The sequence below is a fragment of the Nomascus leucogenys genome, unplaced genomic scaffold (genome assembly GCF_006542625.1).
Source record: "Nomascus leucogenys isolate Asia unplaced genomic scaffold, Asia_NLE_v1 000680F_127822_qpd_obj, whole genome shotgun sequence".
NCBI lineage: Eukaryota > Metazoa > Chordata > Mammalia > Primates > Hylobatidae > Nomascus > Nomascus leucogenys.
Window position 1 is genome coordinate 33,949 of NW_022096122.1, and position 27,175 is coordinate 61,123.

At 48.7% G+C, this 27,175-nt stretch overlaps 1 protein-coding gene across 1 annotated transcript in view; it reads left to right on the forward strand.

The window, feature by feature from the left end:
• Nucleotides 1-275: 275 nt before the first annotated feature.
• The window catches only part of P2RY8 (P2Y receptor family member 8), a 28,857-nt gene continuing 1,957 nt past the window's right edge, over nt 276-27,175 (forward strand). Inside the window, exon 1 of the mRNA XM_030808649.1 lies at nt 276-550. Coding sequence (XP_030664509.1) covers nt 524-550 — 27 coding nt within the window. The 5' untranslated portion in view covers nt 276-523. The remainder of the gene's footprint in view (nt 551-27,175) is intronic.

The window sequence follows — 27,175 nt, forward strand, 5'->3', positions numbered from 1 at the left end:
GAGAAGCTGTCCTTAACTTTAACCCATTTTCTAATCCTAAACTAACCCTTCTGAGGCAATGGTCCCGCATATGTGGAGGCCAAACTCACTAAAAAAAAAAAAAAAAAAAATTCATATTGAAAAATATCGCATTAGGAGAAAAACACATAAAATCCCCCTCTGATTACCTGACGTCACTCCCTGGGGCCCAGGGCCAAAAAAGAGGAACCTTTTCCATCTATTGTTGGTCTGGCCGGTTTCATAACCACCGTGCACCAATCTCAGTCTGCAGATGACAGATCGCAGCTAAGAGCAGCTCTCTGGGTCTACGGAGGCTGCTGGTGTCTGCCTCAGTGTGTGCCGCAGGCACAGCCTGTGGGATTTTTTCCCCAGCAGAGCAGACAGCTGGCCCTCCACTCCTGCTCCTGTGCAGTGCTCACTCCCGTAGGGCAGCTGCCTCTGGACCAGGAGGAGGGTCCCCGAGGACCCCCTGCCTAGCTTGACAGCTGCTCAGACAAGCACCACCAGACCAGCATCACCCAGGATGTCTGCCCTCCCTGCAGCCACCGTTGTAAGTCACGGGGACCTGGGGGTGTTGGGGTAGGAGAGGCTGCCCTGCAGAAATACCCCAGCTAGCAGGGCATATCCGGGCCAGAGACGCTGTTGAATGGCAGAGAAGACCCTCAGCTCAGCCTCCCTTTGGGGTGTGTGATTTTTAACCCGGGCTCACCAGAGTCCTGCAAAACGACACACAGCCTCCACATAGGAGCTGTGCAATTTGCACAAGCTGTCGAGGGTTGCAGAGAGGGCTGAGGTTGGCCTAAAAAATACCCCTTTCTTGCACATCTTCAGACGTTGCCACAAGAAAATAGCAAAATCATCTTGTCCGTTTTAACAGAGATTCCCAGTTTTCAAGTCAATTGTTCCTTTGACGAGGGGTACAGGACGCCGAGATGCTGGGTTGGGTCGCTCTCGAGATGAAGAAAGTCCACCTTCTTTAAAATGTGCTCTCCCAGAAATCTTCTTAACACCTGTCTTTGGCTTTTATTTTGCTTCTGTTTTGTGGGGAGGAGAGGTTGTTTTTGGTTTTTCGCTAATAAAAATAGTTGACATCGATTGAGTGACGAGGAAGCAGCAGCTGCTTTTACAAGGCTTTTATCTCTGGGATCTTTTCCTTCCTTCCTTCCCTCCCTCCTTCCTCCTTCCTGTTTCCTCCTTCCTCCCTCCTTCCTCCTTCCTCCTCCTTCCTCCTCCCCTCCCTCCTTCCTCCTTCCTCCTTCCCTCCCTCCATCCTTCCTCTTTCCTCTTTCCTCCTTCCTCCCTCCTTCCTCCTTCCTCTTTCCTCCTTCCTCTTTCCTCCTTCCTCCTTCCTCTTTCCTCCTTCCTCCTTCCTCCTCCTTCCTCTTTCCTCCTTCCTCCTCCTTCCTCCTTCCTCCTTCCTCCTTCCCCTTTCCCCTTCCTCTCCCCTCCCCTCCCCCCTCCTTTCTTTCCTTTCTTGTCTCGCATTGTTGCCCAGGCTGGAGTGCAGTGGCACGATCTCAGCTCACTGCAACCTCCACCTGCCGGGTTCAAGTGATTCTCCTGCCTCAGCCTCCCACGTAGCTGGGATTACAGGTGCCCACCACCACGCCTGGCTAATTTTTTGTATTTTTTAGTAGAGATGGGGTTTCACTATGTTGGTCAGGCTGGTCTCAAACTCCTGACCTCATGATCCACCCGCCTTGGCCTCCCAAAGTGCTGGGATTACAGGTGTGAGCCACCGCACACCCAGCCTGACCTCTGGGATTTTCAAAACTTCGTGGGACAGGTGCTACTATGATCATCCCTGTTTTACCAGTAATGGCAACTGAGGCAGACATGGAGGTGGGGGTGTGTTCAAGACCTACAACCAGAAAGAGGCAGAGGTGGGCGCTGAGTGCTGCTTATTAGCCTTGAACCACTGTGCTGGGGAATTAGTGATGAATGATGCGTGACTGTCTTTGGAACAACCATGTCTCAGCCCAGGGCAGGGGGCATAGGCTCCCTGGGCCCTCTCTCTGAAACTAGGACCATTCTGTCCCTCAACTGGGAGCCCAGCCTGCCTACCCCTAGTGCTTGAGGCATAACTGTCTTCTATGGCCAGCAATAGAAACTTGAGTCGAGCTAGCTGAAGTCAAGGTGGAAATCGTCAAATTGGATAATTAGGATTTCTATGGGGACTTCAGGCATGGCTGGATCCAGGAGCTTAAATGGTCATCAGTTTCTCCTCTTTCTCTTTCTCTCTTCCCACGTTTCAGCCCCACCTTTTTCTGCCTCCCTCAGCTGCAGGGTGTGGAATCACTGGAGGAAGACCACTTTCTCTATTGCGATGGAAAGAGGGTCTGTGGTAGCCTGGGGTCCCCATCTTTTCAGAGCAGAATCAAATGGGAAAAGAGACACCCTCTCTCTCCTGGCACCCACAAGTCACACCTCCTGAAGGGTTCCGACCAGCCATGTCAGAAACAAATGACCACTGCTTGAGATAATTTTTACGAACAGGGTGAGGGGGACCCCTAACTGGCCAGGCTTGGGCCACACCCCTCTCTTGGGTGATTGACAGGCTTGGGCCACACACCCCCATCTTCAGTGATTGACAGGCTTGGACCACACCCCCTTATCCTCAGTGATTGAAAGGCTTGGACCACACCCCTCTCCTCATTGATTGGCAGTCCTGGAGAACCACACAGCCCAGAGAGGGAGTGACCCCAGGGGTGAGGGGTGCTGGGCCTACAGTTTCCATGGACGCAGCAAAGAGGTCAGGGCCAGTAGCAAGCTGGACCAAAGTGGGCCAGAGGGAGGCGGTGGGGCCAATGTCCACACTGCCCCTGCCACCTTCTGTCCATTCCATCACTCATTCACTCTGCGTGCTCAGAGTGGCATTCATTCATTCATTCATTTACTCATTTGCTCCACACATTCCATCACTCATTCACTCTGCATTGTCAGAGTGGCATTCATTCATTCATTCATTCACTCATTTGCTCCACACATTCCATCACTCATTCACTCTGCATTCTCAGAGTGGCATTCATTCATTCATTCATTCATTTACTGATTTGCTCCACACATTACATCACTCATTTGCTCTGCATGCTCAGAGTGGCATTCATTCATTCACTCATTTACTCATTTGCTCTACACTTGTCAGGAACTAGCGGGCATCATGCATTCACTCTTTCATTTATTCACTCCACGTTTAGGGAGAAAACCCTGCACGTCATTCATTTATGCATTCACCCATTCGTTTATCAAGCAAGGCCTGTGTGCAACTCATTCGTTCATTCCCTCCACATTTGTGGGGAATCCTTAGGTGTCATTCATTCATTCCCTCCACATTTGCAGGGAATCCCTGGATGTCATTCATTCGTTCCCTCCACATTTGCGGGGAATATCTGGGTATCATTAAATCATTCTCTCTACATTTGCAGAAGTGAATCCTGGGTGTCATTCATTCATTACCTCCACATTTGTGAGGAATCCTTAGGTGTCATTCATTCATTCATTCTCTCCACAGTTGCAGGAGTAAATCTTTGAGTGTTATTCATTCCCTCTACATTTGTGGAGAATCCTTACGTGTCAGTCATTCATTCCCTCCACAATTGTGGGGAATCTCTGGGTATCATTCATTCATTCTCTCTACATTTGCAGAAGTGAATCCTGGGTGCCATTCATTCATTCCCTTCACATTTGTGAGGAATCCTTAGGTGTCATTCATTTATTCCCTCCACATTCGTGAGGAATCCCTGAATATCATTCATTCATTCCCTCCACATTTGTGGGGAATCCCTGGGTATCATTCATTCACTCTCTCTACATTTGCGGAAGTGAATCCTGGATATCATTCATTCATTCTCTCTACATTTGCGGAAGTGAATCCTGGGTGTCATTCATTCATTCTCTCTACATTTGCGGAAGTGAATCCTGGATATCATTCATTCATTCTCTCTACATTTGGGGAAGTGAATCCTGGGTATCATTCATTCATTCCCTTCACATTTGTGAGGAATCCCTGAATATCATTCATTCATTCCCTCCACATTTGTGGGGAATCCCTGGGTATCATTCATTCACTCTCTTTACATTTGCGGAAGTGAATCCTGGATATCATTCATTCATTCTCTCTACATTTGCGGAAGTGCATCCTGGGTGTCATTCATTCATTCTCTCTACATTTGCGGAAGTGAATCCTGGATATCATTCATTCATTCCCTTCACATTTGTGGGGAATCCCTGGGTATCATTCATTCATTCTCTCTACATTTGTGGAAGTGAATCCTGGGTATCACTCATTCATTCTCTCTACATTTGTGGAAGTGAATCCTGGATATCATTCATTCATTCTCTCTACATTTGCGGAAGTGAATCCTGGGTGTCATTCATTCTTTCTCTGCACATTTGTGGGAATGAATCTCTGGGTGTCATTCATTCATTTCCTCCACATTTGTGGGAGTGAATCCTTGGGTATCATTCATTCATTTCCTCCACATTTGTGGGAGTGAACCCTGGGTATCATTCATTCATTCCCTCCACATTTGCGTGACTGAATCCTGTATGTCATTCATCCATTCTCTCCACATTTGTGTGGATGCTCTGAGTGTTATTCATACAGGCACCCATTCATTCCCTCCACAGTCATTGGGAATGTCCTGTGTCACACACACACACACACACACACACCCTCTGCATTTACCAAGACCATCCTGGGTGCAGAGCTCTAAGCTAAGGACAGCAGAGGGTCTTCATGGAGGCAGGAGCTGGCACCCATGGGCTGGAAAGAAATGCAGATTTCCAAGAGGCTCTGGCAGGTCTATGGTGGGCTGATGCCCCAAGAAGGAGGGTTGAAGGTGTCACTCAAGACACCGTGCTGGGTGCAGACAGGCATAAGGAGCTGCAGGGGCAGAGGACCTACAGGAGCAAGGGTAAGGAGATATGTATGAGTTGGTCCCACTGCTGTGGGGACACAGCCTTCTGCAGGGCCAGGTAGACCACCATACCAAGGAAGCTGGCATGAGCACATCATCTGTGCCTGAGAGCGAGCAGGGGAAACAGCACCCCAGCCTTTGAGTTGTAGTCACGTCGTAGCTTTGCATTCACCCCTTCCCAGGAGGGTGGTTTAGAGCAGAACCAGGAAGTGAGATTCCTCGGCTCGTTCTGCCTCTCCAGTAATAACTCAGGCAGGCTGCGGGGCTCCTGGGGGGGCTCAGCTGTTAGTGATACACTGGGGACCCTGTTGAGACCCACTTCTCTTGTTTTTTTTTTTTTTTTTTTTTGAGACAGAGTTTCACCCTTGTTGCCCAGGCTGGAGGGCAGTGGTGCGATCTTGGCTCACTGCAACCTCCACCTCCCGGGTTCAAGCAATTCTCCTGCCTCAGCCTCCCGAGTAGCTGGGATTGCAGGCATGCGCCACCACACCCGGCTAATTTTTAGTAGAGATGGGATTTCTCCATGTTTGTCAGGCTGGTCTTGAACTCCCAACCTCAGGTGATCCACCCGCCTCAGCATCCCAAAGTGCTGGGATTACAAGTGTGAGTCACTGTGCCCAGCTTCCTCTTTTTTCTTTTTTTTTTTTTTGAGACGGCGTCTCGCTCTGTCGCCCAGGCTGGAGCGCAGTGGCACGATCTTGACTGACTGCAAGCTCCGCCTCCTGGGTTCACGCCATTCTCCTGCCTCAGCCTCCCAAGTAGCTGGGACTACAGGCGCCCGCCACCACGCCTGGCTAATTTTTTATATTTTTAGTAGAGACGGGCTTTAACCGTGTTAGCCAGGATGGTCTCGATCTCCTGACTTCGTGATCCACCCGCCTCAGCCTCCCAAAGTGCTGGGATTACAGGCGTGAGCCACTGCACCCGGCCTCCTCTTTTTTACCTGTATTCTGACTTGTTCCCAACCCCTGTGAAGAGCAGGTGCAAATGCACCTGCCCAGCAGGCCAGGACTCTGCTCCAGCCTCAGGGAGCACCAGGATGATACACTTCAGGTCTCTTCTCCTTGGGGAGTTCTCGGTATGCAGTATGGTCCCTGAAATCCCTTTGGGAGGGCAAGGAGGATGAAACAGGCAGCCGGAGACAGGTGCAGAGTTCAGGCTCAGAGGTGCAGGTGTGTTTCCGCTCAGATGCGTGTATCTGGAGATTATTGCAAAGCAGAGTGTGGCATCTTCTACATGCCCAGAAAACCTAGGGCCTGGGTCTCAGTCACCACGTCCTTGTCACTCATGGCTCAGGTTCCTTATGCCCTCTGCACCTCAGTGTCCCTATATGTAAAGCAAAGATGATAAGCGCATCTTCCTAGGATGGGTGCACAAGAAAACGTTTGCACGCATTCAATGTGACGCCTGCTCCAGAAACAGGCGATGTCACCCGAGGACTCAAGCACACTTGACCTTCTCCTTCCCTGTCATCTCCAGGTAGCTAGGAAGGAAGCTCTGTGTGGCCAGGGAAGAGGAGGAGGAAGTTGAAACAATGCTGGACTTGAGAACTTGGATGCCTTTCACTGTGGCTTCCTGACGGAGAGCATGAGGTCACTGGTTCACACAGTGGTGGCCACTGCTTCCCCTCCACTCATGCCCAGCCAAGGTCAACTCGGCCATAGTGACCACAGGCAGGGAAGGCTTGCGCAGCCGGCTCCAAACACCCCGGTGGGGACCTGAGGGATGAGGAGGCCAGGCTGACTACAGCCCCAGTGACTGCTGCATCCCCCAAAAGCAGAAGCTCGGCCCTGGGGCTGCCCTGTCCTGGGGAAAAAGGGTCACCGTGGCCACGGCCGGGGCTCCCTGGGGGACAGGAAGACCCAAGCAACAAGCAGTGCAGCATTAAGAATGCAGGAGCATTCAGGACTCAGCCAGGAGGGTGTGGGGGAAGGGAGTCAGCCAGGAGGGTGTGGGGGAAGGGAGTCAGCCAGGAGGGTGTGGGGAAGGCCGGCTCGGATGCAGGAAGTAAAACAGAAACCTGAGGAGTGTCCTTCCTGCTTCAAGAGACAATTGTTTCTTGTTGAGATTATGCTTTACATCAACTCACCGTTTTAAAGCAAATAACTGGGGGACATTTAGGACATTCACAGTGCTGGGCAACGGCCACCTCTGTCTATTTCCACCACTTTGTCATTCCCCCAAAAGGCCTGTTCTGGGCATTTTATTGAAATGGAATCCTACACCATGTGGCCTTCTGTGTCTGGCTTCTGTCCCTGAGTGTGATGTCTTCAAGATTCATCCACAGTGTAGCCAGGGTCAGAGCCTTGTTCCTTTTCATAGCTGTATACTATTCCACTGTGTGCATGGGGGGGCCACGTTGTGTTTGTCTGTCCGTCTGTTGACGGACACTTGGGCTGTTTCCACCTTTTGGCTGTTGTGAACAGTGCTGCAGGGAACGTTCATATGCAAGTTTTTATTGGTGCAACCATTTTTTGTTGTTGCTGAGACAGAGTTTCACTCTTTTCACCCAGGCTGGAGTGCAGTGGCACGATCTCCGCTCACTGCAACCTCCACCTCCTGGGTTCAAGCAATTCTCCTGCCTCGGCCTCCCAAGTAGCTGGGATAACAGGTGCCTGCCACCATGCCCAGCTCATTTTGTATTTTCAGTAAAGACAGGGTTTCACCATGTTGGCCAGGCTGGTCTCGAACTTCTGGCGTCAGGTGATCCACCGGCCTCAGGTGATCCACCCGTCTCAGCCTCCCAAAGTGCTGCGATTATAGGTGTGAGCCACCACGCCTGGCCACACCCCTTTTTATATATTTTCTAATGTTACCCTCACTTACCAAAATGACATGCAGAAATAATGTATTATACATATATATATCACATATACACATAATGTGATCTATAAAATATGTTGTATATAATTTTATATATGCTATGTTCAATATGTTACATATGATACACAAATTATATATAACATATAAATGATACTATACAATATATTGTATATAATTATTAAATATACATACTATATAACATGTTTAATTTATTATATAATAACTTGTAAATAAGTTATTATATAAAAATTATATCATATATAAATAACATATGTAATATACAATAATATATATTACATTACTTTATATGATTATGTATATTATTTACATATTATTAAATTTACATATCCATATAGCCTTAATTACAATATAAAAGAGACAAAAGTAAATAAAATGTTAATAAGGTAATATTTAATTTAATGTGTACACATTTAGCTATAATTTACAGTAAGACATCATTAAGGGGCTGGGCTCAGTGGCTCATGCCTGTAATCCTAGCAGTTTGGGCGGCCAAGGCAAGTGGATTGCCTGACCTCAGGAATTTGAGACCAGCCTGGGCAACATGGTAAAACGCCCACCTTTACTAAAATACAAAAATGTAGCTGGGCATGGTGGCGCACACCTGTAGTTCCAGCTACTCGGGAGGCTGAGGCATGAGAATTGCTTGAACCCCAGAGGAGAAGGTTGCAGGGAGCCGCCATGAAGCCACTGCACTCCAGCCTGGACGACCGAGTGAGAATCCGCCTTCAAAAGAAGAAAAAAGACATTATTAAGAGCCGGGTGCAGTGGCTCAGACTGTAATCTCAACACTTTTGGAGGCTGAGGGAGGAGGATTTCTTCAATCTAGGAGTTGGAGAGCAGCCTGAGCAACAGAGTGCAATCCTGTCTCTAAAAAAAAAAAAAAGACATTATTACCTCATTAAGGAATCAGATGTTTGCTTAACAAATTCTCCACCTGTCTTTATTTGTCTCCAGCTTTTACCTAGGAGGGGAATTGGTGCATGACATGGTTAACTATTTGAGGACCCACCAGGTGATTTTTGGAGTCAATTTGCAAACACGCAGGACTTGAATGGGACACGGAGGATTCTAGTTTTTGCTCAGGAAGGTGCCCCAGCTGCCTCTTCTTTTTTTTTTTTTTTTTTTTTTTTGACAGGGTTTTGCTCTGTTGCGCAGGCTGGAGTGCAGTGGTGCGATCTCAGCTCACTGCAACCTCTGCCTCCCGGGTTCCAGCAATTCTCCCGTCTCAGCCTCCCGAGTAGCTGGAATGACAGGCACCTGCCACAACACTCGGCTAATGTTTTTTTGTATTTTTAGTAAAGACGAGGTTTTGCAATGTTGACCAGGCTGGTCTCGAACTCCCGACCTCGTGATCCGCCCGCCTCAGCCTTCCAAAGTGCTGAGATGACTGGCGTGAGCCACCGCGCCCGGCCTGTAATGTTAATTTCTTGTGCTGAGTGGTAGCCTAGGATGCATACTGCTTTGAAATCTTTTAAAATATCCTCTTCTGTTGGCCTGAGAACCTCCCTTAGGTCACAAAGAGAACAAAGAAATGACTCTCTGTCTATGATCACTGCTACCCCGGGATCCTTTCATCTTTCACAGGAGAGAGATTGAAACTGGCTCGCACGTGGGGAAATACATATACTGGAGGCTTGTCACATCTGGGGGTTCCTGTCACTGCGGGTTTGGGTCCAGGGAGCAAGAGAAAAACACACTCCTTTGTGTTCAAAGATGAAAATCTTCCCTGGGTTTAGGGGAGCCCAGCTTTGGGCTTAGGGGAACCCAGCTTTAGGTCTATGAGGGCCCAGCTTTGGGCTTAGGGGAGCCCAGCTTTTGGTCTAAGGGAGCTCAGCTTCGGGTTTAAAAGAGGTCAGCATTGGGTTTGGGGGAGCTCAGCTTTGGGTCTAACGCAGCCCCTCTTTGGGTTTTAAGGAAGCCTCTTTTTGAGTCTAAGGGAGGGCAGCTTTAGGTTTTAATGGAGTTCCTGTTTGGGTTGTTTCTTTTTTTTTTTTTTTTTTTTTCTTTAGACAAAGTTTTGCTCTTGTTGCCCAGGCTGGAGTGCAACGGCTCAATCTCGGCTCACCGCGACCTCTGCCTCCCGGGTTCAAGCAATTCTCCTGCCTCAGCCTTCCGAGTAGCTGGGATTACAGGCGTGCGCCTCCAAGCCCAGCTAATTTTGTATTTTTAGTAGAGATGGGGTTTCTCCATATTGGTCGGGCTGGTCTCGAACTCCCAGCCTCAGGTGATCCACCCACCTCAGCCTCCCAAAGTGCTGGGATTACAGGCGTGAGCCACCGCACCTGGCTCCTGTTTGGGTTTTAAGGAAACCTCGCTTTGGGTCTAAGGGAGTCCGGCTTTGACTTCGGACAGAAACAAGGTAGTTGAAGCTGTCTCTGTTTCTTCTCCAGCGATCTTTCTCTTTGACTGCTTTGCTGAGCACGTGGCTGGAAACAGGATGAGTAGAATCCACCCAATCACAGTTAAACTATCCTAAGGCAAGTCAGCATCAAACTCACCCAGAGCAACGATCTTTATTTATTTATTTATTTAAATTAAAATAATTGATTTTATCTTTTTTTATTATACTTTAAGTTCTAGGGTACATGTGCACAACGTGCAGGTTTGTTACATATGTATCCATGTGCCATGTTGGTGTGCTGCACCCATTAACTCGTCATTTAGCATTAGGTATATCTCCTAATGCTGTCCCTCCCCCCTCCTCACCCCACAACAGGCCCCCTGTGTGTGATGTTCCCCTTCCTGTGTCCATGAGTTCTCATTGTTCAATTCCCACCTATGAGTGAGAACATGTGGTGTGTGGTTTTTTGTCCTTGCGATAGTTTGCTGAGAATGATGGTTTCCAGCTTCATCCATGTCCCTACAAAGGACATGAACTCGTCATTTTTTATGGCTGCATAGTATTCCATGGTGTACATGTGCCGAATTTTCATAAATGGTGCTGGGAAAACTGGCTAGCCATATGTAGAAAGCTGAAACTGGATCCCTTCCTTACACCTTATATTAAATTAATTCAAGATGGATTAAAGACTTAAATGTTAGACCTAAAACCATAAAAACCCTAGAAGAAAACTTAGGCAATACCATTCAGGACATAGATATGGGCAAGGACTTCGTGTCTAGAGAAACAATCTTTAAACAGAGAACAGCTGTTAGGAGGTCAAGCCTGGAAACCTTCCTCTCACCTCTCTCTCATCTGTTAAACGAATCTGTCTGCCATAACCCGCTAAAACCGTTGGCACTTTGGCTCAGTAACAGCAGAAGTGCTTAAATTTCAGCATATCGGCTATTTCCACACTCTTCTTTTGCAGCAGGGCAGGGCTCACACACTCAATCACTTTGGGGTTTTTTTTTTTTTTCACCGAATGGCATTTCATGTTAATTAGCTTAATTCCACGTACAGTGGCTTCCTGCCTTCCAGAGCGAGGCTGATTTTGCAGCTGCCGTGCACACATCCCCACCCATGCACACACACACAAACAAATTAATTTTGTTTTAAAAAGGGGCTTCTTATGTTTCTCAGAATCTGCTCTCTGGCCAGTGATGAAGCCCTGTGCTATACACTCTGAGAATGAGATACAGAAATCAGAGAAATTCAGCCACTGCCTTTGCAGAAAACACAGATCAAAATCTACACAGGTCGTCCGTGGAGGATGGCATGCAAATCTCGCTGGGCAAACGGTCTGCTTGGTTGGGTGATGCAATAGAGGAAAATCAACACAGAGAGACAGAGTTCAGAGCATTTCCTACGCATTTTTGTGCTTACCTACGAGGATTCTTGCCTTGTGATCTGAGGCCGATGCCGGCAGGTCCTCTATCCCCCGACGCCTGCCAGCTGCCAGTTCACTGGGGCTGGTGGGTCACTTTGAAGTCAGTAGAACACAGAGTTCGTTCAGAGGCAGGTGTTATCACAGAAACAGGGGTCACCGGGTCTACAAAGATGGGGAACTTTGAGGGTGCGAGGGATGGAAGCTGAGCTCCACTAAACCCAAAGCTGGACTCTCCTAAACCCAAAGCTGGGATCCCTAAACCCAAAGCTTGAAGAAAATGTGACTATATGGCCGGGCACAGTGGCTCACGCCTGTAATCCCAGCACTTTAGGAGGTTGAGGCAGGTGGATCACCTGAGGTCGGGAGTTCGAGACCAGCCTGGCTAACATAGTGAAATCCCATCTCTGCTAAAAACACAAAACAGCCAGGCGTGCTGGCAGGTGCCTGTCAGCTACTCTGGAGGCTGAGGCAGGAGAATGGCTTGAACCCAGGAGGCGGAGGTGGCAGGGAGCCAAAATTGCGCCATTGCACTCCAGCCTGGACCACAGAGGAAGACTCAGCCTCAAGAAAAAAAAAAATGTATTGCAGGCTGCAGAGTGACCTGAAGGTCAGAGGGTGCAGGGACCCTCTTCTTGTGACCAGCATTCAATAACAGTTCCGGTACTTCATCTGTTGGTATCTCTAGATCTTAGTCACCCCGAGACCTGTTGGCTGGCATGTCTCAGCGGTATTAATTTGCAACCCCCTGACGAGCTACCACGTGCAGTGATTTTTCGTAGGTGAATTTGCCACCTGCAAAGCATCTTTGGTGAGGCGGCCCATGTTTAAATGGGGTTTTTTTTTTTTCCAGTGGTTGAGTCTTAAGAGTTTTCTTTGGCACATTTTGCATACTGGTTCTTTGTTTTAAAAAAAGTTATTTTCTCTTTTTTTGTTATTATTCTACTTTAAGTTCTGGGGTACATGTGCAGAACGTGCAAGTTTGTTACATAGGTATCCATGTGCCATGGTGGTTTGCTGCACCCATCAACCCATCATCTACATTAGGTATTTCTCCTCATGCTCTCCCTCCCCTTGCCCCCCACCCCCCGACAGGCCCTGGTGTGTGATGCTCCCCTCCCTGTGTCCATGTGTTCTCATTGTTTAACTCCCACTTATGAGTGAGAACATGCAGTGTTTGGTTTTCTGTTCCTCTGTTAGTTTCTGACAACGATGGCTTCCAGCTTCATCCATGTCCCTGCAAAGGACATGAACTCATCCTTTTTTTTTTTTTTTTGAGACAGGGTCTTGCTCTGTCAACCAAGCTGGGGGCAGTGGTGCAATGACCACTCACTGCAGCCTTGAACTCGTGGCCTCAAGAGATCCTTGTTTCAGCCTCCTGTGTAGCTGGGACTCCAGGCATGCGCCACTATGCCCAGCTAATATTTTAAAATTGTTCATATAGACAAGCTCTCCCCTTTTATTTTTTCTTCAGATGGAATCTCACTGTCACCCAGGCTGGAGTGCAGCAGTGTGATCTCAGCTCACTGCAACCTCTGCCTCCTGGGTTCAAGCAATTCTACTGCCTCAGCCTCCTGAGTAGCTGGGATTACAGGCATGCGCCACCATGCCCAGCTCATTTTGTATTTTTAATAGAGATGGGGTTTCACCATGTTGGCCAGGCTGGTGTCGAACTCCTGACCTCAGGCCCGCCTTGGCCTCCCAAAGTGCTGGGATTATAGGCATGAGCCACTGTGCCTGGCTAAATTTTGTATTTTTAATAGAGACGAGGTTTCTCCATGTTGACCAAACTGGTCTCAAACTCCTGACCTCAGGTGATCCACCCACCTTGGCCTCCCAAAGTGCTGGGATTATAGGCATGAGCTACTCTGCACCTGGCCACATACTGGTTACCAGGTTACCACAGACCAGACGTTTTTGGTTTTATTATTATTATTATTATTATTATTATTATTATTATTATTGAGACAGAGTCTCACTCTGTTGCTCAGGCTGGAGTACAGTGGCACAATCTCGGTTCACTGCAACCCCCACCTCCAGGGTTCAAGCGATTCTCCTGCCTCAGCCTCCCAAGTAGCTGGGACTACAGGCACCTGCCACTACGCCTGGCTAATTTTTATATTTTTAGTAGAGACGTGGTTTCGCCACGTTGGTTAGGCTGGTCTTGAACTCCGGACCTCAGGTGATCCACCTACCTCAGCCTCCCAGAGTGCTAGGATGACAGGCGTGAGCCACTGCACCCAGCTCAGACCAAACATTTTTAACCCGAACAAAGTCCAACTTTTCAATTATTTCTTTCCCGATGATGCCTTTGCTCTGGTGTCTAAAAAGTCATCACCAAATCTGAGATGAATTAGATTCTCTTCTCTACTATCTTCTAGAAGTTTTATAGTTTTGCATGTTCTGTTCAGGTCTGTTAGCTGATACCCGTAATCCCAACCCTTTGAGAGGCCAAGGTGGGTGGATCACTTGAGCCCAGGTGAGATGGCACCACTGCACTCCAGCCTGGGTGACAGTGTGAAACTCTGTCTCAACAACCAAAAAAAGGACAGTGGAGTATTGGCTAAAAGACACATAGATTTAAGCATACAGAGCCTAGAAATAAAACCACACAAATATAATCAGTTCCTGTGACATACAAATATTTACGGCCAGGTGTGGTGGCTCACGCCTGTAATCCCAGCACTTTGGGAGGCCGAGGTGGGCAGATCACAAGGTCAGGAGATCGAGACCATCCTGGCTAACATGGTGAAACCCCATCTGTACTAAAAATACAAAAAATTAGCGGGGCGTGGTGGCGGGCGTCTGTAGTCCCAGCTACTCGGGGGACTGAGGCAGGAGAATAGCGTGAACCCGGGAGGCGGAGCTTGCAGTGAGCCCAGATCGTGCCACTGCACTCCAGCTTGGGTGACACAGTGAGTCTCCATCTCGAAAAAAAAAAAAAAAATTACAAGAATTAGCTGATGTGGTGGAGGACACCTGTAATCCCAGCTACTCGGGAGGCTGAGGTGGGAGCATTGTTTGAACCTGGGAGGTGCAAGCTGCAGTGAGCCAAGGTCGTGCCACTGCAGTCCAGCCTGGGTGACAGAGGGAAAGTCTGACTCAGCCAATAAAAAAAAGAAAGAAAGAAAAGAAAGAAACATGTCAACCTCTGTTGCTGTGATGAAAATATGAGTTGAAACCTCTCACCCTTCAGGCAAGTTGCTGTCACCCTTATTGATGATGGTATGAGAATAATTGTTACCCTTCTCTATTAGGTGTAAGCACATATTGGTGAAATTTATTGGGTGGATATTTGGTGATATTCCCTCTGTTTCTATCTTCTGGAAGGAATTGTAGAGAATCAATATAACTTCTTCCTTAAATGTTGGGGAAAATTCATCAGTAAACCCATCTGGGCCTGGAGCCTTTTGTTAGGGAAGGTTATTAAATTATCAATTCAATTTCTTTAAGAGATATAGGCTCACTCAGATTGGCTATTTCTTCTTGTGTGAGTTGTCAGATTTTATCCTTTTGTTCTTTTCGTCTATAGGTGATCAATTTTATGGGCACAGAATTTATAATATTTCTTTATGATCTTTTTAATGTCCGTGGGATCTGTAGTGATGTCACCTCTTTCCTTTACAGTATGGCTAGAAGCTTATTAGTCTCATTGATTGTTATTTCAAAGAACAAGCCTGTGGTTTTGTTGATTTTTGTCTGTTGACTTGCTGTTTTCAATTCCACTGATTTCTGTCCTCTATGGATTTCCTATTTTCAAATCCACTGATTTCTCCTCTAATCTAATATTTGTGATTTATTTCTTTCTTCTCCCATTAGATTTAATTTGCTCTTCTTTTTCTAGTTTCTGGAGGTGGAAACTTAAATTATTGATTTTAGATCTTACTTCCTTTCTAATACATGCATTCCATTTAAAATATGCACACCCTTCAAATCACCAGTTCTTCTCCTAGAAATCGATCCTAGAAAATGTTCTCACAGGCATGCACAAAAATACTTACAGAGGAGTGTGTGTAAGCACAGGCTGAAGCAGAGTTGATCCATCCACATCCCCTCACTGTGGGGCATATGGTTAGAGACACCACAAGACATTCACAAAGGTGGTGACGGGTGTATGTCCTACTATGCAAAATAAAACTTACCTGTGTCTGAAAGGAGGTTCCGGAGCAAAGGGACTCCCAGAGGTTACTTCTGAAGGGAAGTGGGACCTGGAGGGGAAAGATACGAAGACAAACACGAATACAGAACTCTCTATTTTTCTTTATTCTTTTACTCATAACAAGTGTGTGTGTGTGTTCTGTAATTGGAAGGTCTAAAAATTAAACCAAAGTTGAAAACTCAATGGTGTCTGGAAGTTCAGAAGAGATTGCATCTGCTTCTGCAGCTGAAGGGACTTGGAACTTGGGATCCTGGAAGTGGTGGTATCAACCCTGATTTTATTAGGACAAGTTGCAGTTCAGTGGGGAGGGACCACCAGAAAGGCAGACAGCAGGGGGCGGGAGGCTTCTGGTATGTTCCATGATAGTCTTTGCACCCTGAGCCCACCATCTAGCCTCTCTGTTTTCCCAGTCCCTGCTATCTATGGTCACATAAAGATATCTGTGCCGGACGCAGTGGCTCACACCTGCAATCCCACCACTTTGGGAGGCCGAGGTGGGCGGATCATAAGGTCAGGAGTTCGAGACCAGCCTGGCCAACATGCTGAAACCCCATCTCTACTAAAAATACAAAAAAAAATTAGCCGGGCGTGGTGGCAGGCGCCTGTAGTCCCAGCTACTCAGGAGGCTGAGACAAGAGAATCGCTTGAACCCGGGAGGTGGAGGTTGCAGTGAGCTGAGATCGCACCACTTCACTCCAGCCTGGACAGCAGAGCGAGACTCTTTCTCAAAAAAAATAAATAAATAAATAAAAGATACCTGTGCCACTTCAGCTTCCCATACTGAAAACCTCCAATTCTCTTCCTACTTTCCCCCTCCCGAGGGGACCTGTCACCCTACAACCTCTCTGCAATCTCGTATCTACAGTCTGCCTTCTGCAATCTCTCTAGTTTATATGATCCCTGTTTGCAAAAGAGATGTTGGTAATAATTTCTGCTTCCCTGCTGTGGGCGCACACACACACACACACACACACACACACACACACACACACACACACACACACGCCTGCCAGCACCATTTTTCATTTTAAAAGCATTGGTGTCCATCATACAGAGAAATGCTTAAGATTGGACACAGGAGATACCAGTGGAAGGTTCCACATGAGTCAAGAACTTCTCTTTGTCATCGCTTCTGGCCAGAGCTCTGACGTCTGACCCCACCCCAGCTCAGGGGCCCAAGAGATGCTTTAGCTCATGTTCCATCTGTCTTCCTGAAGACCAGGTCTCCTCCTCTATGATGGGGTGGGAGGTCCATGATGGCAAGGCAATGAGGGGCACGTGCAGGCATTTTAAGGAATCGCTCTTCATCCACAGCTGGTCACTAACCATGATGAGACCATTGTCCCTTTCCATGACACCAGCTCCTTGCTAGGAACATCTGCCTGGGGTCTTTTCTCTCCCTGAAAGCCTCTTGCAGACATTCTTTGGAAAGTACTCCTGAGCTCTGTGTGTTTGTTGAAGGCTGCTCTTGTCACACAGTTGCTTGAGGGCAGGTTTCTCAGCCTCAGCACTGCTGACATTTCACACTAGATGATCTTCTGTGGTGGGGCCATCCTGTGTACTGTTGGGTGTTGAGCAGTGTCCCTGGGATCTATACCCACCAGATGCCAGGAGCATCTTCTCAATTATGATACCTGAATCCTTCACATTTGCAAACCATTGAATGGATAAACAACTGATGCATAGATAAATAATTGATAGATGATTGATGAACACGTATATGTGATTGTTAGATAACTGATTCACAGATGATAGATGTAATTAACAGATAATTGATTGGTAGGTAATTGATATGAATAGATGACAGATCCATAGAAAGATGATTGATTCATAATTGATAGATGATAGATATGATTGCTAGATAGATAAGTCATTGATAGAGAGAAGACTGATAGGCAGATGATTGATTGATAGATAATTGATATAGATAGATGATAGATCAAGAGTTGCAAGACGATTGTCTGACTGATAGATGATTGATATAGATAGATGATAGATGATAGATGATGGACAGATGACAGGGGATAGATCAACAAATGGATTCATGGATAGACAGATTGTGAATTTCTTTTTTTTTTTTTTCTTTGAAATGGAGTCTTGCTCTGTCACCCAGGCTGGAATGCAGTGGCACGATCTCAGCTCACTGCAACCTCCACCTCCCGGGTTCAAGTGATTCTCCTGCCTCAGCCTCCCAAGTAGCTGGGATTAGAGGCGCCCGCCACCACACCTGGCTAATTTTTGTATTTTGAGTAGAGACAGGGCTTCACCATGTTGGCCAAGTTGGTCTCAAACTCCTGACCTCAGGTGATCCACTCACCTCGGCCTCCCAAAGTTGTGAGATTACAGGCGTGAGCCACCGAATTTCTTATGCTCAGGCCAGGTTGTCAACCTCAGCACTGTAGATATTTGAGGCTGGATGCTTCTCTGTGGTGGGGACCCTCCCGTGCACGGTAGAGTGTTGAGCACCATCCCTGGGCTCCACCCACCAGATCCCAGTAGCATCCTTCCTTAAATTGTGACAACCAGGGATGTCGCCTACATTTCCAACTATTCTTGAGGGTAGGGGAAGCCTTCTAGGTGACCCTTGTTCTTCTAGACCTGGCATCAGCCACCCTTGCCTACCTCTCAAACATCTACATGACCCATTATATTTCTTTCCTTTTTTTTTTTTTTTTTTTTCTGAGACAGAGTCTCACTTTGTCACCCAGGCTGGAGTGCAGTGGTGCAATCTCAGCTTACTGCAAGCTCCACCTCCCGGGTTCATGCCATTCTCCTGCCTCAGCCTCCTGAGTAGCTGGGACTACAGGCACCCACCACCACGCTGGGCTAATTTTTTTTTTTTTTTTTTTTTTGTATTTTTAGTAGAGACGGGGTTTCACCATGTTAGCCAGGATGGTCTCGATCTCCTGACCTCGTGATCCGCCTGCCTCAGCCTCCCAAAGTGCTGGGATTACAGGCATGAGCCACCGCGCCCGCCTGGCCAACCCATTATATTTCTAAATCGATATCAAGGACTCTTGCTCAAACACGTCTGGGTGCAGTAAACAGTGACCCTGAGACCACATTGTAAAATCTTGAACAACCTGGTCATAGGAGGTGTCCCAAAGCTGTATTCTTCCCATGACTCTTGTAGGTCAGCACCAGGTGTACGCCTGTACCTCCTCCCTCCTGGAGCTGGAAGGGGTCTGATGTCCGGGTCATGGAGAGCTCTGGGCAGCCCCTGTGCCATAGTTCCACATATCAAAGGTCAAGAAGATGTCTTGGCCCCTGCAGGGAAGATGCTTGACCAGGGAGCTCTGAGCCTTGCTTCCTTCCCTACCCTAGTGGTTCAATGCTACCATGGCAGGTGAGGAGAGGGTCCTATGCGGCCATTCCTCCTAGGCTTTGGCAAATCACATGATAATCTATATGGTCCATTCTGCTAGTGTTGGACATTTCTCAACAGTAAGTCAACCAAAGAAAGGGGGACTGCATGAATACACGTTGTTGTTATTGCTTTGCAGTGCCATCTTTATGTCTTCACGTCTTGATATCCTGGTCTTCCATTGAGTTTCTGAGGCCCATTGGCTTGTTCCTCATTTCTTTCTCTTATCCTATAATCTTGTGCTTTTCATGCTTTATCTTTCTTTTAAGGTTCTTCCTCTCTTTTGTTTGGTATGATGACGCTTTCTCTAATTTCTTTGACGTCTGTTGGTTAAAGCTTTTCCTCTCTTTTCTCGGTGTGTTGGTTTGCGACAGCTGCCGTAACTAATTACCATTAATGTGGTGGCTTAAATAACAGCAATGCATTCTCTCCCCATCCTGGAGACCAGAAGTCTGAGATGAAGGTATTGGCAGGGTTGGTTCCTCATTAGGGATCTGAGGGAAAATCTGTTCCAAGCTTTGCTCCAGCTTCTGGTGATTTTCTGGAAACAATTGGCATTTCATCGTGGATAGAAGCATCCATCCATGCATCATCTATTCATCCATCCACCCATCTACCCACCCACCCATCTACCCACTCATCCATCCATCCACCCATCCATCCACCTACCCATCCACCCACCCATCCACCCACTCATCCATCCATCCATCCATCCACCCACTCATCCATCCATCCATCCATCCATCTACCCATCAACCCATCCATTCATCCACCCACACATCCACCTATCTAAACACTGATCCATCCATCCACCCATTCACCCACCTACCTACCCACCCATTCACAAACCCACCTGCCATTCATCCACCCATCCACCCTCCCATCCACCCACCCATCCATCCACTCATCCATGCATCCATCCATCCACCCACTCATCCATCTATCCACCCATCGATCCACCCACCCATCCACCTACTCATCTATACATCCACCCATCCATCTACCCATCAACCATAATTCATCCACCCACACATCCACCTATCTAAACACTTATCCATCCATCCACCCATCCACCCACCCACTCACCCATTCACAAACCCACTCACCATTCATCCACCCACCAATCCATCTACCCATCCCCATCCATTCATCATCCATCCATCCACCCATCCACCCACTCATCCATCTATTCACCCATCCATCCACCCACCAATCTACCTACTCATCTATACATCCACCACCCATACATCCACCCATCCATCTACCCATCAACCCATCAATTCATCCACCCACACATCCACCTATATAAACACTGATCCATCCATCCACCCATCTACCCACCCACCCACCCATTCACACACCCACCCACCATTCCTCCACCCTTCCACCCACCCATCCATCTACCCATCACCATCTATTCATCATCCATCCACCCACTCATCCATCTATCAACCCATCCATCCACCCACCTATCCACCTACTCATCTATACATCCACCCATCAACCCATCAATTCATCCACCCACACTTCCATTCATGTAAACACTGATCCATCCATCCACCCATCCACCCACCCACCCACTCACTCACCCATTCACAAACCCACCCACCATTCATCCACCCTTCCACCCACCTGTCCATCTACCCATCCCCATCCATCCATCCACCCACCCATCCACCTAGTCATCCATCTATCCACCCATCCATCCACCCAACCATCCACCTACTCATCTATACATCTATACATCCACTCATCCATCTACCCATCAATCCATCGATTCATCCACCCACACATCCATTCACCTAAACACTGATCCATCCACCTGTCCACCCACCTACCCACCCACTATTCATCCACACATCCACCCTCCCACCCACCCACCCATCTATCCACTCAATCCATCCATCCATCCATCCATCCATCCATCCATCCATCCATCCACCCACCCATCCATCTGTCCACCCATGCACTCATCCACTCACCCACCCATCCATCCATTCATCCATCCATCCACCCACCCATGTACCCATTCATCCACCCATCTATGCATCTACCCATCCATCTACCCACCCATCCATCCATTTATTCACCCATCTACCCATCCATCCACTCTCGTCTCTGTCTTCATCTTCCCATGCCTTCTCTCTGTGTCTGTGCTTAAATTTCTTTCTCCTAAGGACACCGGTGAATTTTATTAGGGCCTCTCCCTACTCTATTATGACCACATTGTGACTTCACTAATGACATAGACGCAGACCCTATTTCTAAGTAAGAAATGGCCATAATAACAAGAGTATCAGCCAGGGTGTGGCCCACGACAACTTCCTCCTATGTAATCAAAGTAGGTAATTGAAGCCAGCGTCTGTTTTGATTGTCTTCCAGCACCACAGCTCCAACAGAGTGCCATTTGCTGCCTTTGGGGTTGGGGGCCTCCTGAGACAGCCCTATCAAAAGAACCACAAACTGGGTGGTGCAAACACCCCCAGAAAACCAGAAAGGAGAGCAGATGACAAGCACGGGGCTGGCTTGTTTTTCCTTAGGGCTGGGTTCTCACTCCCCGGTGTGTTCAACAGCTGGGACGGCCCCCAGCACTCAGGAAAGAGGGGTGGTTATAGCCAGAAAACAATAGCTGGCAAAAAAAGTGTCTGTCAGCGGCATGCAATCCCTGCTGCCCACGAGGAGACGCCTTTTTTCTCTTTCTCATCCCAACCCTGTAAGGTCCACCCCCCAACAAGACTGTAGGATCGCTGCACTCAGCATCTGAACCCTTTAGAAAGGGGTTCCCAGGGCTGGGAATGAGGGGAGAGCAGCTTTATTCACAATAGCCAAGAATCAGGAACATGCCAGGGATGGTGGCTCACACCTGTCATCCCAGCACTTTGGGAGGCCAAGGTGGGCAGATCACGGGAGGTCAGGAGTTTGAGGCCAGCCTGGCCAACATGATGAAACCTTGTGGCTACTAAAATTACAAAAAAAAAAAAAAAAATGGGCTGGGCGTGATGGCTCACACCTGTCATCCTAGCACTTTGGGAGGCCAAGGTGGGCGGATCACGGAGGTCAGGAGTTTGAGACCAGCCTGGCCAACATGATGAAACCTTGTGGCTACTAAAATTACAAAAAAAAAAAAAAAAAAAAAAAATGGGCTGGGCGTGATGGCTCACACCTGTCATCCTAGCACTTTGGGAAGCCAAGGTGGGCGGATCACGGGATGTCAGGAGTTTGAGGCCAGCCTGGCCAACATGATGAAACCTTGTGGCTACTAAAATTACAAAAAAAAAAAAAAAAAAGGGCTGGGCGTGATGGCTCACACCTGTCATCCTAGCACTTTGGGAGGCCAAGGTGGGCGGATCACGGGAGGTCAGGAGTTTGAGGCCAGCCTGGCCAACATGATGAAATCTTGTGGCTACTAAAATTACAAAAAAAAAAAAAAAAAAAAAAAAAAAAAAAAATGGGCTGGGCGTGATGGCTCATGTCTGTAATCCCAGCACTTTGGGAGGCCGAGCAGGGTGGATCACCTGAGGTCAGCAGTTCACAACCAGCCTGGCCAACATGGTGAAACCCTGTCTCTACTAAAAATACAAAAATTAACTGGGTGCGGTGGTGCGTGCCTGCAGTCCCAGCTACTCCAGAGGCTGAGGCAGGAAAATTGCTTGAACTCGGGAAGTGGAGGTTGCCGTGAGCCGAGATCACACCATTGCACTCCAGCCTGGGCAAAAAGAGCGAAACTCCCTCTCAAAAAAAAAAAATTACCAAAAAAATTAGCCAGGCGTGGTGGCAGGTTCCTGTAGCCCCAGCTACTCCAGAGGCTGAGGCAGGAGAATTGCTTGAACCCAGGAGGTGGAGGTTGCAGGGAGCCGAGATTGTGTTACTGCACTCCAGACTCGGCAACAGAGCAAGACTCCATCTCAAAAAAAAAAAAAAAAACTCAGAAAAAATCAGAATGTCCATCCACAGGGGAATGAATAAACAGAATGTGGTCTATCCATACAGTGGACAATTATGCACCCACTAAAAGGACTCAAGCTCTGACACAGGCTGCAGTGTGGATGGACTTTGAAGACCCCTGGCTCAGTGACAGAAGCTAGACACGAAAGACCACATATTGTAGAATTTTATTCTTATGAAATGTCTAGAATAGGCAAATCTACAGACAAAGGAAGCAGATTTGAGGTTGACAGGGGCTGGGAATGGGAAAGAACAGCATTAGCAGTTGTGGGGTTCTGAAGGGTTTTTGTTTTGTTTTGTTTTGTTTTGAGATGGAGTTTTGCTTTTGTTGCCCAGGCTGGAGTGCAATGGCATGATCTTGGCTCACTGCAACCTCTGCCTCCCACCCAGGTTCAAGCGATTCTCCTGCCTCAGCCTCTGGAGTAGCTGGGATTACAGGCATGAGCCACCACACCTGGCTAATTTTTTTTGTATTTTTAGTAGAGACAGGGTTTCATCATGTTGGGCAGGCTGGTCTCGAACTCCTGACCTCAGGTGATCTGCCCACCTTGGCCTCCCAAAGTGATGAGATTACGGACGTGAGCCACCTTGCCTGGCCCATTTTTTTTTTTTTTTTTTTTTTTTTGTAATTTTAGTAGAAACCAGGGTTTCACCATGTTGGCCAGGCTGCTCTCGAACTCCTGACCTCAGGTGATGCACCCGCCTCGGCCTCCCAGAGTGCTGGGATTACGGGTGTGAGCCATGATGCCCAGCCAGGTTCTGAGTTTTGTTTAGGGAGGAAAATCGTTCTGTAATTGCATTATGGTGTTGTTTGCACATCTGTGAATATATTAAATACCATTGAACTGTATGAATGAGTGAAAGCTTATGGTATGTAACTCACATTTTGGTAAAGCTGTTTTTTTCTGTGTCTGTTTTTTTTTGTTTTGTTTTGAGACAGAGTCTCACTCTGTTGCCCAGGCTGGATGGAGTACAGTGGCGCGATCTCGGCTCACTGCAAGCTCCGCCTCCCGGGTTCATGCCATTCTCCTGCCTCAGCCTCCCGAGTAGCTGGGACTACAGGCGCCCGCCACCACGCCCGGCTAATTTTTTTTGTTTTTCTGTTTGTTTGTTTTTAGTAGAGACGGGGTTTCACCGTGTTAGCCAGGATGGTCTTGATCTCCTGACCTCAGGTGATCCACCCACCTCGGCCTCCCAAAGTGCTGGGATTACAGGTGTGAGCCACTGCACCAAGCCAGTAAAGCTGTTTTAAGAAGAAATAAGTGAGAGGGCTGGGGGAAATACACACAGACCCTCAACAGGTGAGAAACATTGCTGGATGCATTGCTGCCAGACAGGAGTGCATTTTCCTGCAAAGCATAAGAAAAAGGGTCCAACCTGGCCAGGTGCAGTGGCTCACGCCTGTCATCCCAGCACTTTGGGAGGCCAGGGCTGGTGGATCACCTGAGGTCAGGAATTCAAGACCAGCCTGGCCAACACGGTGAAACCCCGTCTCTACTCAAAATACAAAAATCAGCCAGGTGTGGTGGCGCATGCCTGTAATCCCAGCTACTCGGGAGGCTGAGGCAGGAGAATCGCTTGAACCCAGGAGGCAGAGGTTGCAGTGAGCCGAGATTGTGCCATCGCACTCCAGCCTGGATGACAGACTGCGAAAAGAAAAAAGGAGAGGGGAGAGGGGAGAGGGGAGAGCAGAGAGGGGAGAGGGAAGAGGGGAGAGAGGAGAGAGGAGAAAGGAGAGAGGGGAGGGGAGAAAGGAGAGAGGGGAGGGGAGAAAGGAGAGAGGGGAGGGGAGAAAGGAGAGAGGGGAGGGGAGAAAGGAGAGAGGGGAGGGGAGAAAGGAGAGAGGGGAGGGGAGAAAGGAGAGAGGGGAGGGGAGAAAGGAGAGAGGGGAGGGGAGAAAGGAGAGAGGGGAGGGGAGAAAGGAGAGAGAGGAGGGGAGAGAGGAGAGAGGGAGGGGAGAGAGGAGAAAGGGGAGGGGAGAGAGGAGAGAGGAGAAAGAGAGAGAGGGGAGGGGAGAGAGGAGAGAGGGGAGGGGAGAGAGGAGAAAGGGGAGGGGAGAGAGGAGAGAGGGGAGGGGAGAGAGGACAGAGGAGAGAAGAGAGAGAGGGGAGGGGAGAGAGGAGAGGCGAGAGAGAGGGGAGGAGAGAGGGGAGGAGAGAGAGGGGAGGAGAGAGAGGGAGGGGAGAGAGGAGAGAGGAGAGAGAGGGGAGGGGAGAGAGGGGAGGAGAGAGAGGGGAGGGGAGGAGAGAGAGGAGAGAGGGGAGGGAGGAGAGAGGAGAGGGGAGAGAGGAGAGAGGGGAGGGGAGAGAGGAGAGAGGGGAGGGGAGAGAGGAGAGAGGGGGAGGGGAGAGAGAGGGGAGAGGAGAGGGGAGAGAGGAGAGAGAGGAGAGAGGAGGAGAGAGGAGAGAGGGGAGGGGAGAGAGAGGAGAGAGGGGAGGGGAGAGGGGAGAGAGGAGAGAGAGGAGAGAGGAGAGAGAGGAGAGAGGAGAGAGGAGAGAGGGAGAGGGGAGGGGAGAGAGGAGAGAGGGGAGGGGAGGGGAGAGGAGGGTCCCACCTAGAGCCCGTGAGTGCCCACCTGTGGTCGGTCTGTTGCTTCAGACAATTCAGTGCCCAGATATTTCTGGAGAGCCGCCTCTGCAGGCCAGACACCGCCAAGAACGAACATTGTGCTGATTTTCTAAAATTTCCATCCTGCCCCTTGAGCCTCGGCGGGGCCCAAACCGCAAGGCAGTGCCTCCTGTGTCAGGGCAGCTGGCATCAGTTAGAGGTAATTTCTTGATTAATCATCCGTGTTGCTCAGCAGTCCTGTCTGTCTGTCTGCCCTGGGGGCTGTCCGGTGGCCACAGGGGACAGACTCGAAATTGCAACAGATGTAGCTGTGAAGAGGCTGCCTGCTGGATCCTCAGACCACACAGGTACAGACATGAGGGTGGCTGGGTGAGGCCACCATTTAGGACTTTCAACAGCACATGGTGTTTAAATGTGTGCCAGGCACAGCTGCCTACCTGGTGAGTTAAAGCAGCAAATTCCAGCCCACGTGTGGTGGCTCACGCCTGTAATCCCAACGCTTTGGGAGGCTGAGGCAGGAGGATTGCTTGAAGCCAGGAGTTTGAGACCAGCCTGGGCAACATAGCAAAACTCCAAGTCTGAAAAAAATAAAAATATTAGCTGGGCATGGTAGTACTCTCACCTGTAGTCCCAGCTACTCAGGAGGCTGAGGCAGGAGGATTGCTTGAGGCCAGGCGTTGGAGGCTGCACTGAATTACGTTTGCACCACTGCCCTCCAGCCTGGGCAGCAAAGCAAGATCCCATCTCTATAAAACAAACAAAAACGGGAGAGCAATTCCAGGGCACCCCTGTTTCCAGCTCTGTTCACTTTACATTCTCAAAATAAAAATAGTGTCCCTTTGACAGGCACTTTTTCATCTCCAGTTCACGGCTAAAGCGTCTCTCCTTCCAGACGTCCCCCACAGCCACACCAAGCGGAACCCCAAGAAGGAAGGGTCTGCTTTTCCTCCGGAAGCCATAGGTGGCTGGAGGTGCCCAGCTGGCCGTGGGGGGCGGTGCTGACACATGCATAACCGTAGCTTTCACACCTGGACACGTACCGGAGGGGCAGAAAACTTCTCCCTGAAACTGAAACGAAAACTCTGGGCCATTTTAAAACCAGTCTGAGGAAGCTGTTTGTACAGCAGTTGGTAAGAAGTCACAGGTCTCCTCTGGAGGAAGAAAGAGCAGGGAGGAGCCGTGGGTTGAGATGGGTGTTAAAAGCTAGAAAGACTTTGGAGGCTGTGGGTTGGTCTCCTGGCACTCGGATTGTGTGTTTTCTGCTGATAGATGCTTTGTGGGCGGATGTCCCTGAGATGAAAGGACTAACACCCATACTAATGCTCCTGGGGTGTCAAGAATTCCCATTAAGACCACCCTGGGGGCTGACGGTGGCTTTGTGGTTTCCATCCATGGGGGACACTGAGTGAGTGGTGAGGGTTTGTATGACAACGCGTTCAACCTGCCCAGGGGAGCCACAAGCCCCACTGTGGATCTTCTGAGTCTCAGCCTCTGACATGGGCTGAGGTCTCCAGTGACCTCCCTGATCCAAGGAAGCAGGGGAGGGAGGGAGGGCGGGGAGGGAAGGAAGGAAGGGAGGAAGGAAGGAAGGAAGCAAGGGAGGGAGGGA